At 53.7% G+C, this 16,888-nt stretch overlaps 1 protein-coding gene across 4 annotated transcripts in view; it reads right to left on the bottom strand.

Annotated features, from left to right (window-relative positions):
• ALOX5 (arachidonate 5-lipoxygenase) overlaps window positions 1–16,888 on the bottom strand; it is a 47,340-nt gene that overhangs the window by 8,020 nt on the left and 22,432 nt on the right. For all 4 annotated transcript variants that reach the window (XM_068982017.1, XM_068982020.1, XM_068982018.1 and 1 more), the window contains exons 4-7: window positions 15,062–15,184; window positions 8,749–8,855; window positions 6,644–6,816; window positions 2,486–2,632 (exon numbers count right to left, since the gene is read on the bottom strand). In XM_068982017.1, the coding sequence (XP_068838118.1) occupies window positions 2,486–2,632; window positions 6,644–6,816; window positions 8,749–8,855; window positions 15,062–15,184 (550 nt within the window). The remainder of the gene's footprint in view (window positions 1–2,485; window positions 2,633–6,643; window positions 6,817–8,748; window positions 8,856–15,061; window positions 15,185–16,888) is intronic.

Here is a 16,888-nt window from a genome sequence, read left to right as displayed (position 1 = left end):
CCAGCCCTCTAGGTTGATACAGAGCCCCTGTTTGAGTTCCCTGAGCCACACAGCAAATTCCCATTGGCCATCTATTTTCCATATGGTAACGTAAGTTTCCATGTCACTCTCTCCATACACCTCACCCTCTCCTCCCCTCTCCCCACATACGTAAGTCTATTCTCTACGTCCGTTTCTCCATTGCTGCCCTGCAAATAAATTCTTCAGAACCATTCCCCTAGATCTCGTATATGTGTGTTAGAATACGGTATTTACCTTTCTCTTTCTGACTCACTTCACTCTGTATAATAGGTTCTAGGTTCACCCACCTCATCAGAACTGACTCAAATGCCTTCCTTTTTATGGCTGAGTAATGTCCCATTGTGTACATGGACCGCAGCTTCTCTATCCATTTGTAGGTGAACATCTAGGCTGCTTCCATGTTCTAGCGATTCTAAACAGTGCTGCAATGAACAACGGGATACATGGGTCTTTTTCAACTTTGGTTTCCTCTGGGTATATATCTAGGAGTGGGATTGCTGGGTCATGAAACTCCAGTACTTTGGCCACCTCATGTGAAGAGCTGACTCACTGGGAAAGACTCTGATGCTGGGAGGGATTGGGGGCAGGAGGAGAAGGGGACGACAGAGGATGAGATGGCTGGATGGCATCACTGACTCGATGGACGTGAGTCTGAGTGAACTCCGGGAGCTGGTGATGGACAGGGAGGCCTGGCGTGCTGCGATTCATGGGGTCGCAAAGAGTAGGACACGACTGAACGACTGAACTGAACTGAACTGATGGTGGTTTTATTCCCAGCTTTTTAAAGAATCTCCATACTGACTTCCATAGTGGCTGTATCAATTTACATCCCCACCAACAGTGCCAGAGCGTTCCCTTTTCTCTACACCCTCTCCAGCATTTATTGTTTGTAGACTTTTTGATGAGGGCCATTCTGACCAGTGTGAGGTGATATCTCATTGTAGTTTTGATTTGCATTTCTCTAATAATGAGCGATGTTGAGCATCTTTTCATGTATTTGTTAACCATATTCATGTCCTCTTTGAAGTAATGTCTGTTTAGGTCTTTTGCCCACTTTTTGATTGGGTTGTTTGTTTTTCTGGTATTGAGTCGTATGAGCTGCTTGTGTATTTTGGAAATTAATCCTTTGTCAGTTGTTTCATTTGCTATTATTTTCTCCTGTTCTGAGGGTTGTCTTTTCACCTTGCTTACAGTTTCCTTTGCTGTGAAAAAGCTTTTAAGTGTGATCAGGTCCCACTTGCTTCCTTTTGTTTTTATTTCCGTTTCTCTAGGAGGTGGGTCACAGAGGCTCTTGCTTTGATTTATGTCATCGAGTGTTCTGCCTATGGTTTCCTCTAAGAGGTTTATAGTTTCTGGTCTTACATTTACGTCTTTAATCCATTTTGAGTTTATCTTTTTGTGTGGTGTTAGGAAATGTTCTAATTCCATTATTTTACATGTTGCTGTCCAGTTTTCCCAGCACCATTCATTGAAGAGGCTGTCTTTGCCCCATAGTATAGTCTTGCCTTCTTTGTCAAAAATAAGGTGCCCATAAGTGCATCGGTTTATTTCTGGGCTTTCTATCTTGTTCCATTGGTCTATATTTCTGCTTTTGTGCCAGTACCATACTGTCTTGATGACTGTAGCTTTGTAGTATAACCTCAAGTCAGGAAGCTTGATTGCTCCAGCTCCATTCTTCTTTCTCAAGACTGCTTTGACTCTTCGGGGTCTTTTGTGTTTCCATATGAACTGTGAAATTTCTTGTTCTAGTTCTGTGACAAATGCCATTGGTGATTTGATAGGGATCGAGTTAAATCTGTAATTGCACCTGGTAGTATAGTCATTTTCACAACAGTGACTCTTCCTACCCAGGAATGTAGAATGTCTCTCCACCTGTTTATGTCATCTTCGATTTCTTTCATCAGTGTCTTATAATTTTCTGTGTACAGTTCTTTTGTCTCCTTCGATAAGTTTGTTCCTAGATATTTAATTCTTTTTGTTGCAGTGGTGAATGGGATCGATTCCTTAATTGCTCTTTCTGATTTTTCATTGTTAGTATACAGAGATGCAAGTGATCTCTCTGTATTGGTTTTGTCTCCTGCAACTTTGCTAAACTCACTGATCATCCCTAGCGGTTTTCTGACACTGTCTTCAGGGTTTTCTGTGTCCTACTGGTGTTTTGATTCGGGGCTGGTCAGAATGCTGGGGCGGCCGGGCAGGTCCTCCCCAGAGCCAGCAAGTGCTCAAGGGTATCTTGTGGACTGGAGCCCTTTCTGCCCACTACGGTCAGCCCTCCCCAGACTGGCGGGAAGCCCTGTGTTCTTGTCTGTCCTGTCCACCTGGCAGAGCCTTAAGCAGGAGATTCCAGGCAGGACTGCTGCCTTTCCCTCCTGGAGGTCTGTTGGATCCACCCAGGAAATGCTCCCTGAGCCCTCGCTCCTGAGGATGGAGCCGCCCAGGATGAGAGCCAGGCCGGGCCGCCTACCTGGATGGCAATGGGGACAATCTTGTTGGCCAGATTCTTGTACAGCAAGCAGATGGGCGCAGCCAGGAACTGCAGAGTGCAGGGGTCTGTTTTGTTGGCATCGATGCCATCCAATAGTTTAAAGTCCACGATGAAGATGTTCCCTTGCTGCAGGAGGTAAGAGGAAATACATCCCAATCAGATTCTGTCTGAGACAGACCCAGGAATCGGGCCCAGTGGGAGGGATAGGAGGTGCAGTCAATACAGTGGAGTTCAGAGCTTAGAGTCCGTGGAGTCCTGGGACTCCAAGGCTGACTGGCAGAAGTTTCCATCAGCTATGGTGGGGCTCAGCAAGGTGAAGAAATGCCAGGGGCTCCTAACACACTTGCTGTACCTGCAGTCTGCCTGACTCTCATGAAAGATGTTGAAAGACCACCCACAGTGACAGTTACGAAAGAAGACAGAATTTAGATGAAATAAATGAGAGACGTCAAATGCCAAGAGTGACGCTGCAGGATTCCACTTACAAGAGTTCAAAGCTGGGGAAACTCAAGTGTCAGAGTCAGGACAAAGGTTGCCCCTGGGAGGAGAGTTGGAAAGGTGGCAGGAGGGGGGTCCTGAGGCTCAAAAGTGGGTGTCCGCCGTGCCAGGAGGGGGTCTTCAGGGCTGGCGGACCCTGAGGTTTCAAGGGAGGGTCTTCAGGGGTAAGGGGGTCTACAAGGGTGGGGGTGGGGTCTGCAGGGGTGGTGTGTGTTCTGTGTCCTGGTGTGAGCTTCTGGCATGGCAGGGTAACTTGGTGCTACCAAGCCATCATTGAGCTTGCGGCCACTCTTGACTCCTGTGGGTATCACACTTTAAAACAAAAATGCATGTGGGGAAGGCAGCAAGTTGCCCATCCCAGGTTATACTTGAGTCCCCTGAGTGTTAGTCACTCAGCTGTGTCCGACTCTGTGACCCCATGGACTGCAGCCCTCCAGGCTCCTCTGTCCGTGGAATTCTCCAGGCAAGAATACTGGAGGAGGTAGCCATTCCCTTCTCCAGGGGATTTTCCTGATCCAGGGATCAAACCTGGGGTCTCCTTCATTGCAGACTCTTTACCGTCTGGGCCACCAAGACGGAGCCTCACCTGAACGTCTCAAGGGCTCTTTTTGCAGGGCCAGGGCCTGCTCGGGCCAGAGCTGGAAGAGGCTGGGTGGGGGACACGTGGTGCTTCTTCTAAAGCCTCTTGTGTTTTAAGCTAGAAATGGAGGCAGGGGCTGCCGTCCAGCTGGGGAAGGCCGGCAAGGTGTATGCGGTAGAGACCTGTCAACAGGCGCTAAGTCAGCTGCAGGTCCCTAAGTCTGCCAGCAGAGGGCGCCGGGTGAACACAGCTCACAGGCTTCAGGACCGCCAGCTGTAGGACCCTGCGGCTGACACCAGTGACGCGCTCTGAGCATCGGCCTGAGTGGCACTCGGGGCAGGAAGGGGCCAGGGAGGGGGAAAGAGGTAATGGTGCCCTTGGCCAGTCAGGGCAGAGGGAAGTGGGGACAGGCTGCCTCCAGCAGAGTATGTGATGGTCCCTCAGGACACCTTGGCCAGAAATTGGAGACACCCAGGCCTGGTGGGGTCATGGGCCTGCTTGGGCTTCTGAGATGCACCGGACAAATGGACTTCCAGAGCAGAGTGGCCGTCGGTGACCACTGTGCGGAAGAAATGTCTGCCAGTCAACTCTTCAGCAGACCAAGTTATTTAACTTGATGAATGTCAGGCTAAAGGGAAACCCTGGGAACCAGGAGGCCTGGGACTTGGGGCTGCCTATGGGGCATTTCTCTGTCATTCCAGGCCACCTCCTCTCTCTGGGCCGTTATTTCATCCTTCTGGAAAGTGAGGAGCCAGCTGTCTCTCTCAGTTCTGATATTACAGGTTCTGTAGAAGACACGGGTGGCCTTGCTTGTCTGGTGTTCCTGTCCTCTCCTTTTGGTCAGCATTCTCCATTCTCCTGGCTGTAGCGACTGGCTCAGGGAATTGTCTCACAACTCAAACTGGACCCATGACATTTGCTGAAAGTGTTGGGAAATAGGGACTTTTTTCCTGGGCTTCAGCAGTATTTGCTAAAATGATGGAAGCTAAGTCTGAAGCTCTTAGCGGTCATATTTACCTCCATATAAGGACACCCTCAGGAAAAAAAAAATTCCAACAGCAGCAGAAAATTGATAACTGGAGAAATGATGCTGATGGGTTATCTGAATCTTAGACCCAGCTAGTTCAGTCTGCTTAATGCTGTTGCCCCAGCCAAGGCATTTCTTAGATTATACTGGTTTTAACTTGAAACCACAGAATCCTAATATAAAGTCTAAGAACTAAAACACTCTTGAAGAGTTGTGACAGTGACTCAAAAACAATAGGGGTAGAATTTACCTATTCATATTGCAAAAAAATAATTGCATAGGTAAAGAAGAAAAAAAAAACTTCGGAGTTTTAGTTGGCCACAAATCTATGATCTCTGTAGATCATAAGATGCTGCCAAAAAGAGGTAGCAGAAAAGATTGTGGGGATTGAGAACTACATCTTAGGGGAGGGAGCCGTGTATGTTTAAGAGACGGGGGAGGGAGCCGCGTATGCGCGAGAGACGGGGATGGAGCCGCGTATGCGCGAGAGACGGGGATGGAGCCGTGTATGTTTAAGAGATGGGGTATGGAGCCGTGTACGCGTGAGAGACGGGGGAGGGAGCCGTGTACGCGTGAGAGACGGGGGAGGGAGCCGCGTATGCGCGAGAGACGGGGGATGGAGCCGTGTACGCGTGAGAGACGGGGGATGGAGCCGTGTATGTTTGAGACGGGGATGGAGCCGCGTGTGCGCGAGAGACGGGGATGGAGCCGCGTGTGCGCCAGAGACGGGCGGTGCAAGTCTAAGGACCCAGTCAGTGGTGGCTGTTGGATTACTGCTTCACCCTTGCAACCACAGCTGAGCACCAAGACCATCGCTCACAGCAAAGGTGGCCGCTGTCGTGGCAAGGACCCCGGAGGGGCGGCTGACCCCCTGCTGGGGCGCGGGGTGCGTGGCTGGCTCTCAGCCCCTTCCGGTTCTAGGGTTCTCTGGCCCTCAGGGTTCAGCGCTTCTCTGACTTGAAGCTTGAAACCAGCATCACTGAAGCAGCGTCCCCAGGTCCAGCAGCCAGGCCTAGAGAGAAGCCCTGCTGTGCGCGCCTCTCTGCGGGGAGGCGCGTGCCGCCACCTGGCCATGGGACTAGGCAGGAGCCCTGCCTGGGGACCTTACCTGGGCAGGCGGCCCTCTGGAGTCAGGTGGGCAGGGTGTGAGGGCTAGGAGGTCTATCTTCAAATGGCACCAACCACCCACCCCTCTCCTGCCAGGCTCCTAAGGTGAGCCGAGCAAGCAACACGGGGCGCCTAGAAGCAGCAGAAAGCCCCCAGGCGCCTGAGGGGCGGCTGGCAGGAGGCCTGCTCGTCCTGGCTCTAGTGGGAAGGGGCCAGCTGACGAGAGACGAAGGGCCATTCCCAGAGCCTCACGCTGCCGGCATGGAGGTGGCTGACACCAAGTCCCACCAGAGGGGAGGTCTGAACCCTTTCTGTCTCAAAACTGGATGAGTCTTGGAAGTGCAGAGAGCTGATCGGGCAGATGAGGGCCAAGAAGAGGGGTGGGAAGGGCGCGAGGACAGGAGCAGACCAACATGTCTAATTAAAAATGCAGAGGCCCAGCAGGTTTCTCCTGTTGCTTTGGTTTGGTTTTGTCCTGATGTAAGATTAGCTTTTTCTCCAGTTTCTTTACCTTTGCAATGTGGGTAACAATGGATGGTTCTGCGTGTAAAGCATCTCTCACAACACTTGACCCATAACAGGCCCTTTGTTAGAGGGAGCTCTTTTAATTACGATATTGATACTGAAAACATTGAGCTTATGCTCTCAGACCTGAGCATCGTGGAGAAACGTCACTCTTAATTCCCTCACCTGTGTTGGACAAGACCATTTTCATAAATGCTCAGGAAAAGGAAGAGGCCACTTCACCAAAGGCGGCCAATCTGACCACCAACCAGAGCCTGGAGATAGTGGCCCGGAGGCCAGCAAGCGTGGGCCAGCAGGGAATGGTTTCTGCCTGACTGAGTGTGACCCGGCCATCCGAGCTGCCTCTGGCCCGGGCCACTGTCTCCAGCCGACCAGGTCCTACCTTGAGACCAGGTCCTACCTCGACCTCCTGCTCCAGGGTGAGCTGCCGCTCCAGGCTGCACTCCACCATCTCTGTGGTCACCGGCAGATTGTCTGGCAGCTTCAGACAGCGCTGGATCATCACAGGGTTGCAGCCGTTCAGGAACTGGTAGCCAAACATGAGGTCTTCCTGCCAGTGATTCATGACCCGCTCTGTGGAGAGAGAACTGCTGCTCAGCCCGAGCCAGGCTGAGGTCGTCCTGATGCGGACCGAGGGCCAGAGTCCCTGCTGGTGCTCTTGCAGGCGTTCACTGGACAGCCCACCATGCCAAACCGCCTGACCACTCAGGCCAGGGCGCCACCCCATCCTCCCCGAGCTAGGCTTTAGTGGCTCAGAAGCAACAAAAATAGGCAAATGGGACTGTATCTAATTAAAAAGCTTCTGCACAGCAAAGGAAACCACAGAGTGAAAAGCCAACCTACGGAACAGGAGAAAATGTTTGCAAGCCATGTATCCGATGGGGGCTACTCTTCAAATATATGAGGAATTCCTACGGCTCAATAGCCCGATTAAAAAGGGGGCAAGGGATGTGAACAGACATTTCTCTGAAAAAGGCAGAGATGGCCAGCAGGCATATGACAAAATGCTCAACATCACTAATCATCAGCAAAATTCAAATCAAAACCGCCACGAGACACCAGCTCACACCTGCCAGGACACTATTATTATTTTTTTTTAAAGGCAAGTATTGGTGAGGCTGTGGAGAAGCTGGACCCCTTGTGCATAGCTGGTGGGAAGGCAGGATGCACAGCTTTCATGAAGAACAGTGTGGAGCTTTCCTCAAAGAGTTCAAAATAGAACGACCACGTGATCCAGCAATCCCAGTTCTGGGTATTCATCCCAAAGAACTGAAATCAGGATCTTGAAGAGTATTCCCAAAGAACTGAAATCAGGATCTTGAAGAGATATCTGCATCCCCGTGTTCACTGCAGCACAATGCATAACAGCCAATATGTGGAAACCATGTAAACGCTCCTCTACCAAGGGATGAAGAAAACGTGGTGTATGCATCGAACGGAATACCGTTCAGCCTTGAAAAAGAAGCATCCGTGCAATGTATCACAGCACAGATGAGCCTGGAGGACATTACGCTCAATGGAGAAAGCACCACCGAAGGACAAATACCGCATGAGTCTACTTACAGGAAAAGTCGAAATTAGTCACACTCACAGAATCAAAGAGCAGCATAGGGACTTCCCTGGCAGTCCAGTGGTTAAAACTTTGCCTTCCAGTGTGGGGGGTGAGTTCAATCCCTGGCTGGGGAGCTAAGATTCCCATATGCCTTATGGCCAAATAACCAAAACATAAAACAGAAATGATATTTCAAAATATTCAATAAAGACTTTTTAAATGGTCCACATCAAAAAAAAAAAAATCTTGAAAACGTCTATACAAAAAGCAGCATAGCATGGTGGTGGGCAGGAGGGAGTGGGGGCGTTAGTAATCCACGAGCATGAAGTTTCAGTCAAGCAAGATGAATAGGTTCTAGAGGCCTGCTGTGCAACACTGTACCTACAGAAAGAAAAAGAACCCAGGTCCTGTGCCAGGAAGGAGGGGGGCCCGGGACGCAGGAGAAGGAGGGGAGCAGGGGGACTGCCTGGGGAGGGGTCGGTGAGGGCGGCGGTTCCCTGTGCGGCTTTCTTACTGTCTCCTGACTTTTCCGTTGCTCCATGGTCCAACCCATGCCATCCCTGGCAGGTATACGACGCTCCTGCTCTACCAAACACATCCTAGTCCAAAGGAGCCCACTGTTGCTTTCATGTAAATGCTTAAAAAACCACTCTAACTCCTGCCTTTTTTTTTTTTTTTGGTTAAGAAGCATACAAAATGATTGATTTATGTAAAGAAAAAATTCTGATATTTTCAACACTTTTGATGGTGGAATGAGGTTGAGGATGTTCAGCCTTGAACATCTAAGGAGTAGAAACCTCTGGCCAGGGCAGTGGTCCCCAGGAGCTGTGTGGGTGCAGGCGGTGCCAGCCTGGGGGACAGGGAGGGCCCGGAATGGAGCAGGGGGGTCAGCCCTTTCCCATGCCCAGGCGAGGCTCACCCAGCACCACGAGAGTGCCCCAAAACACACTCACCGGAAATAGTGTTGCTGATCCTGACAAAGATTTTCTCAAAGTCGGCGAAGTCGTTCCAGGACGACTGGAACATGTGCATGAAGCGGTTGATGAATAGGTTCTCCATCCTGCAGAGCGAGACACGGCGACGGCTGCACACGGCCTGGCCCGCCTCCCTGCACACGGCCTCTCCCCTGCACACGGCCTGGCCCGCCTCCCTGCACACGGCCTGGCCCGCCTCCAGTGCATACGCCCTGGCCTGCCTCCCTGCACACGCCCTGGCCTGCCTCCCCTCGCACACGCCCTGGCCTCGCCTCCCCCTGCCAGCCTCTTTGCACCCGGGTATCATGCAGCCTCTAGGGGCCTTGAACCTGGGGCAGCTCCGAGGGGCAGCTCATTGGCCTTGTGGAGAGCAGGACGAGAGTGGCACCCACGCCCACGGGCTTCCTCCGCACTCCCTTGAGAAAGAGCCCAGTGGCCTGCCCTCAACAACAGCCTACAGCGCTCATGCCGCATTCAGTCAGCAGACTCGCTGCTTCCCCCGGTTAAGGCAAGCTCGCAGGGACAGAGCACCGCTGTTCCCGCTGCAGCTGCTCTCCCGGGTCTCCTGGATTTGGGAGGATGAGCAGTTCAGTGGAGTTTAGCCATCCTTTACTGTCTGCCTAACTCCGGCTCTTTGCCTGGTGCTGAGGAGGACACAGCTTCCAAATATTCATTACACAGTAAAGCAAAGCAACCCAGGGTAGGAACTTACTAAATTCAAAAGGCAGGCTGCAGGCAACAAGGCGAGAGATCTGAGAGGCCTGAGCAACCCGGGGGGCTTCCTGGAGGAGGCAGTAGTGGGATGGGTCTGGGAAAGCTGGAGAAGGCAGGAAGGGGTATCCCAGGCTTCCCTACGTAACCTAGGCAAGGTGCAGGACGGAGCTGTGGGAACTCTGGCCAGCACTCACAGTGGCGGCCTCTGGCGCTCACAGCTGAGAATGACGAGCCCCCCCCCCCCTCCCCCGCTTCTTCCTGCCGCCCAGCCTTCCAGGGTCCAGCCCTCCCCACCGGTTCCGTCTCTTGTATCCTGACTTGGTGGTGTCAGCATGCATGGTCTCCCATTTGGGATGCCGTGTGCCCCTCTTTCTCCTCCTCCTGAGCATATGGGACGAATGTACCTGGAGGGCTTTGCCTAGCGAACCCCACTTCTCCTCTGATCTCGTGAAGCTTCCCCTTCCCCACAGACCTGTGATGCTACTTCCACGCCGCTGATGGCGGCTTCAGTGCAAACACACTCGCATGAAAACCTGCCTGCTGCCCATGCGCCAGAGTGTGAGGTGGGTCTGCCCTGCTCTGCTGGGGCTGGGCTCCGGCAACAGTGGGCTCAGGGCGCGGTCATGGCTCGGTCAGGCACAGTCAGGGCCTGGGGTGGGGGACCTTGGCGGTGCTCCCCCAGTGGGCTGCCTGTCCTGCCCACCCATCTTCCCCAAGGGCGCCTCCCCCAGAAGGCAGCCCTGACGGAGAGGCCCCAGCACCCTCCTTGCATTTACTCCTGGGGCAGGGGGCTGGCGGGAGCTGAGAATGTCCGCAAAGGTCTGGGAATCCTGGAGCCTCCTCACGCCTTCAAAGGACTGAGGTTTGGGTGTTTTGTCTGGAGTGAACCTGGCTGACGGGCACAGAGGGCTCTGAACAGCATCGTGGTGGGGGGCAGGTGGGGGAGGGGACACCCGTGAGCATGCAGGAGGGCAGCAAGTCTCAGCGACCAAAGATGGGGACTCAGCAGACAATCAGCAGATCCTGGGGCCCCTCCCGGCTCTGCTGGTCCCAGGAAAGGCACCTGATGCAGAAAAGGACACCCCTTCCTGAAGACTCCTGTCCGGGTCCTGCTGCGGCTTAGCAAATGCTGCTCTTGTTGGTCCTGGACACCTGGAGGCCTGGGAGCCCACTCTGCTTGAGGGCAGGTCCTGGGGCCACAAGGCCAATGACCTCAGCGAGTTAGAGGAATCAGCTGCCTACGGATGGCTGATACACTGTGAGGCCTGGAATGTGCTGGAGCACAGCCTGGGCTGTGGTGGCTGCACACAGTAGGTGCTCAGCGCCTCAGAAGAACTCTGGTGTCATTCTATTATCACCAGCAATTTGATCCCAGCCCTTCATGGGGGAGGGGGAGCTTTTACCCACGTACTTGCTGTACTCACATGCTTCTTGCAGCCTCACCACCGCCAGGCAGGCCTCCAGGAATGCCCCCAGCTAAGCTTCTACCAGCCATGTCCCTCCTTCCTCACCCAGCCCCCAGCCCTCCTCCTCCAACCTCCTTTGTTAGCTGAGCTTCCTGGGACAGGAATCCTTGTCAAGGTGGAGGACCAAACCTCTAATGGTCTCTGGTGTCTGGGTGTGGAGAGGCCTTCCCAGGCCTGTACAATCCTCCCTGCCTGGAGGATGGCCCAGCACCACACATTGCCCTGGAAAGAGGTCTCGGACCCCAGGGCACCTCGTGGGGGATTGGGAGTGTGTCACAGCCCCACGTGGGTCCCGGGTCTCCCTAGCTGGTCTCTTTGACCTTAAAACAGAAGGCTGGCACCAAACACAGGGTGGGGTGTGGTAGGACTATCCCGAGGAAGCCAGAGACCCAGGAAGAAGAGGAGTTAGGAAGAGAATCATTTGCAAGTCATCTGGAGGCCAAATATTGCTACATACTCACAGACAACTGGATATTAGGGGCTTTAAAGATGTGGTATACACAAAACAGAACCCATGGCCAGAGAAGGCACCTGGCTCGTCTGAGGTCACACAGCCAGGTGACGGCAAGGACAGATAATGGCACAGCCAGGTAAAAACAGAACCAGGGGTAGACACAGCCAGGTGGGAGCTCACATGGAGACGCTTGCTGGCCCGGGCCGGGCACAGCTGCGCGCCCTGCGCTGACAGAGGCGGGAGGCTCCTCCTTCCTCCGCCCCCTCCACCCCTTTCCTTCTTTGAACAGCTTCTCCATTTCGCATTTCATGGTTTTTCTCTTTGGGGTGGGGGGCCAAGCTTACTGAACAGGGCCAGCCCCGTTCCAGGCAGTGCAGGCGGCTCCGAGGAAACTTGCCAGTTACCCAGAAGTGGCGTGGAAACCGGGCTGTCCAAAGGCGGAGGTCCAAGAGGGAAGGGCCCTGAGGATCTCCTCCCTGGGTCTGTTTTCCATAGTAAACACCGGCCGAGGTTAGCTAAGGGCAGAGTGGCGCCTCTATGGAGGGAGCTGTGGGGAGGCAGGCCAGGACCCAGGTCAGGTCAGATCAGGGACCTTCAGGGCAGTAGGGCTGCCACCTGCAGGGTGGACACCTTTTCCCCTTCTGACCACAGAGGGGATGGACCAGAGGGTCTTGGAGCCCCAGCTCCACTGCTGGGGTCTGGACACAAGAATCCTGAGTGGGGCTGGAGTCCACGTGCGAGCCCAGGCCAAGGCCGAAGAGGACAGTTGAGATGGATGCAGGTCGCCACAGCCTGGCTGAAGACCCTAGCCCCATCTCTTCCCAGAAGCGTGGTCTCAGGCAAATCCTTAACCTTCTGTGCCCAGAAGCGGGCGTAATGATTGTCCCTGCCTCACAGGGCTGACATGATATACAGAAAGCACGGGCATGTAAATGAGTTCGGCAAATATGAGTGACTAGCACCCTGGCCACCACTCCCTGTTAATAGTGAAGTCTGTAGTCTTCAGCTATGGTGTTCTGGGGGGACCGGCGGATAAGCGCACAGTCCAGGCTACGGCACAGCGCTCGCGCCTCCTTCCCGCCCCCCCTTCCTGGGGCCCTGCTGTCTAAGTCGCCCACCCCCTTCTCCCTTCACGCGCAGTTCGCCAAGGAGCCTGTAGGTGCTGGCTCCTCTTTGCTTCCTCGCCCCGCTGTCCCCGAGTGCCCTCCTCCAGGGCACTGGGCGTCACAGCCTGGTCACTGTATCCACAGCGTCAGCTCTAAACTCCCCTCACCTCCCCAAAGCATCTGACAAGCCAGCGTCTCTTTCCTTGACACTAAAACACTGACCCCCAGGGACCTCGCCCCTGGTGAGGGCGCTTCAAACCCTTAGGCCTGCAGCCTCATCCCAGTAAAGGCTGCGACCCTTGCCCCATTCCCTGCACTGGCAGCCCCAGCCCCACTGCCCCACACGGGCCCCCAGCTCCAGTCCTCACGGGCCATGGAGCTGTCGCTGCCCGAATGCCACCCCTCTCCTCCTCCAGTCAGCCCGGTGAGCTCCTACACAGCCTTCAGGACCCGGGTCGGGCTTCCCTCTCAGAAAGCTCTTGCCTGACTCAGCCTTCAGGACCTGGGTCGGGCTTCCCTCTCAGGAAGCTCTTGCCTGACTCAGCCTTCAGGACCCGGGTTGGGCTTCCCTCCCAGGAAGCTCTTGCCTGACACAGCCTTCAGGACCCGGGTCGGGCTTCCCTCCCAGGAAGCTCTTGCCTGACACAGCCTTCAGGACCCGGGTCGGGCTTCCCTCCCAGAAAGCTCTTGCCTGACGCTGCCTTCAGGACCCGGGTCGGGCTTCCCTCTCAGGAAGCTCTTGCCTGACGCTGCCTCAGAGCTCCCTCCCTGCCTCCCGCCTCCCCAGTGCTCCTTCCCTAAGGAATGTCCATCCCGTGCCATCGCGATGAGCCGCCCACAGCTCTGTCTCCACTACACCGTGAGCTTCTTGGAGTGCTTTCGATTCATCTCAGGCCCCCACTCCCAGGAGCTCAATAAACATTTGTCAAAGGATGAGCAGCAGATGGCCTGCTCTGGGCCAGCTTCCACGGGGGTGGAGGGAGCCCAGAGGAGCCGGCAAACGGGCAGTGACAGGGCCCTGGGTGGCGTCTCCTTCCCTGCGCTCAGGAAGGAGGAGGAGGCCCCCCAGTCACCCAGATGGAGCTACCAGAGGCCACACCCTACCGTGTGCTAGACCTCGCCACAGCGGCAGTGCCTGCGTGACTTCATTTCAGTCTCACACCTATTCTGGCCGTTAGGCAGCATCGGCCTTACTTTATAGTCAGAGAACTTTTAAGTCAGGAACCTTGAAAACCTCTCCCAAGATGGCGCAGCTAGAATCTGAAATGGCCACTGCTTTCCAGGCTCTAGATAAGGCGACCTCTTGCTTGTAAAGGGTATTAGAGATGAGATAACACGTGTTCTAATTTTAATAGATTAATAGCTTTCCCCCCAGGGTCGCCATGAAGGGTAAAGCACACAATTCTATGGAGAAAGCACCCACAGCTACAGCCTGGCACTGACTAGGGGCGTGGCAGGCGGCAGGCCCTTATTACTTTCTTCCTCCCAGAGACGCCTCAGGAAGACAGATAAACTGGATCTCTGGGTCTCTCCGATATGAGGGGTTCCCTGCAGAGTTTGCTTGTCAGGCTGTGTGTGTGTCTGTGTAGGGTTTTTCTCAAATCTCCCCAGGAGCAAGACCTGGGGGTGTGGCCTCCCACCCTTCTTTACAGAAGTGCAGAAGTTCGGCCAAATAAGGTAACTTCTTGAGGGGAGAAGCTCTGCAACTAAGCAAACGTCGCCACAGAGGCTAACTAAATGGGCACTTCTCAACCTGTCTGCCTCCTGATTATGCCGAGCCAAGGCGAGGGCCCACTTGGGGACACTCTCTCCCTGGCGGTAGGCAGTGGCCGGCACCAGGAGGTGCTGAAGCGCCTCGGGGCAGTCCAAGGCTGGGTCAGGGAGCACGTCCGTGGATTTAGGGTTTTCCAGATTTGTGTGACTGGCGGAATTCCCTAAAGTGCCAGTGCACTGATTCAGTAGCCCCGGGGTGGGCCTGGGGCTCCACGTTGGTAACAAGCACCCGAGGAGTCTCTGAAAACCGTCAGTAATTCAGCTGCCAAGAAGGAGCACATAAGTCAGATCTCTGCCATTTATCAGCAGGAGCTATCGGGCAAGTATCTGACTTCCTTCTTCTGCAGATTCCTCAACTGCAGAATGAGGTTAAGAACTGTGCCCGCCTCATGGGGCTGCAGTGAAAGACGAACAGAGATGTGCGTGAGCCATCTGGCATGCTGGCCTTTATTACTGCAGGACCCTGCCAGTCAGGGGACAGCTTACGCCTTGTCTACCCTGGAACTGGTCCACGGAGAGACTAGACACTCCAGGTAAAGACCCTCACTCTGGGCTGAAAACAGCTCTGTTTGGCATTTAGAGTCTTGTGTGCTGTAACTTTGTTTACATACAGGTTCCCCTGGGATTGTGCATTCAGGATCCATGCTATGACCAGGAGGTAATCAAGTGATTTGGGAGGAGTTGCTCAGCAGAGCTGCCCCCTCAGCCCAAGACCCCCATGAGGGAAGGAATGGGAGTCCTGCCTCCGGCCCCAGCTGCTCAAGTTCTCGCACGCTTACGCTTTGGAGTAGTTCAGAACAAAGTCCACTCCTTTCTCGCTGTCGAACTGGATATCTCGGGGTAAGTCCTTGTGGCATTTGGCGTCGATGCTCAGTGGGAAGCCAGGGTTCCACTCCATCCATCTGAGTGTGAAAGGGGAGGAGACAAAACAGGATTCAGTGTCTGGCCTCTGGACCGGCCCCTCAGCCTGAAGGCTGCCTGTCAGGTGACCACGTTGTGGCTGAGCCTGTGCCCGGTGAGGTATTGGGATGCCTCCCAGGGTCTGGTAGCCCCCCACCCTGCTGAGTGCTGATCCTCCCAGTGGGAGGCCTAAGGTCTCCTAAACCTGAGGCTGGGCTTCCAGCAGAGGACTGGATGGTAGGTGCATACAGAGAGCATCAGAAGACCTCATTTTTTTGAGGTGACGTTCAAGGGTGCTGCCCCCAGTGAGTGCCTTGCTGCTCACTGGAGTTGGAAGTGGTGTAGGCTGTCCCCACATCTGACCTGGACGTCCAGTGTCTCACCAGCTTGGTCAGGGGAAAGGGGACAGTGGTCATGCCTTCACACATGGGGCACAGGCAGCAGGGTGGTTGGCAAGGACCTCCAGGCAGAGACAGCTGCCAATAGCGGGTTCAGACATTGCTACAGTCAAAAGAGCTCCCCTCAAACACAGGCCATGTACTCTACCCCACCAAAGTTTTTAGAGTCTGTTATCCTTGAAATTTATCCTGCAGCACTGGGCATTTAAATTTTTTTTTTTTTTTTTTTTGCCATGTCTTATGGTTTGTGGGGTCTTAGTTCCCCAACCAGGGATCAAACCCCGCCCCTTGCAGTGGAAGCTCAGAGTCTTACTCACTGGACTGCCAGAGAATTCTCTAAGTCTTTTAAAAATGCTCTTTTTGCTTACTACAGAAGCAAACCAAACCAAAAATCTGTTAACTTCTTTAGGGCAGGGAGAACCATCTTATATTTGTTTTAAAACCAAAATTTACATTCTGGGATTTCAGCTTTTCCATTTGTATTCCTAATTATCTTTTCTTTTTAATCTCTCTTGTGAGAGGGAAGTAAAACATTGAGTTACAGGTCATTAAAGGTCTTGCGGCCCTTTACTATCATCTTGCACTTTTACCGTCACAAAATTCCCAGTGTTTTTTGAGGCATCCTGCGCGGGTGCATGAGGGCCGAGAGGAGCTACTCCACATTCAAGGTCAGGAGGGGCGACCTCGTCTAAGGTGAGGAGCAGCGGCTGCGCTTTGCTGGAGCAGCCGTGAAGAGATACCCCACGTCCAAGGTAAGAGAAACCCAAGTAAGATGGTAGGTGTTGTGAGAGGGCATCAGAGGGCAGACACACTGAAACCATACTCACAGAAAACTAGCCAATCTGATCACATGGACCACAGCCTTGTCTAACTCAATGTAACTGAGCCATTCCGTGTGGGGCCCCCTAAGACGGGCGGGTCTGGTGGAGAGGTCTGACAGACCGTGGTCCACTGGAGAAGGGAACAGCAAGCCACTTCAGTATTCTTGCCTTGAGAACCCCAGGAACAGTATGAAAAGGCAAAATGATGGGATACTGAAAGAGGAACTCCCCAGGTCAGTAGGTGCCCAATATGCTACTGGAGATCAGTGGAGAAATAACTCCAGAAAGAACTGAGGGATGACGCCAAAGCAAAAACAATACCCAGCTGTGGATGTGACTGGTGATAGAAGCAAGGTCTGATGCTGTAAAGAGCAATATTGCATCGGAACCTGGAATGTCAGCTCCATGCATCAAGGCAAATTGGAAGTGGTCAAACAGGAGATGGCAAGAGTGAACGTCGACATTCTAGGAATCAGTTCAGTTCAGT

Source organism: Capricornis sumatraensis, chromosome 10 (genome assembly GCF_032405125.1).
Source record: "Capricornis sumatraensis isolate serow.1 chromosome 10, serow.2, whole genome shotgun sequence".
Taxonomy (NCBI): domain Eukaryota; kingdom Metazoa; phylum Chordata; class Mammalia; order Artiodactyla; family Bovidae; genus Capricornis; species Capricornis sumatraensis.
Note: the sequence above shows the minus strand (reverse complement) of the source record. Positions and strands in the feature narration are given on the sequence as shown.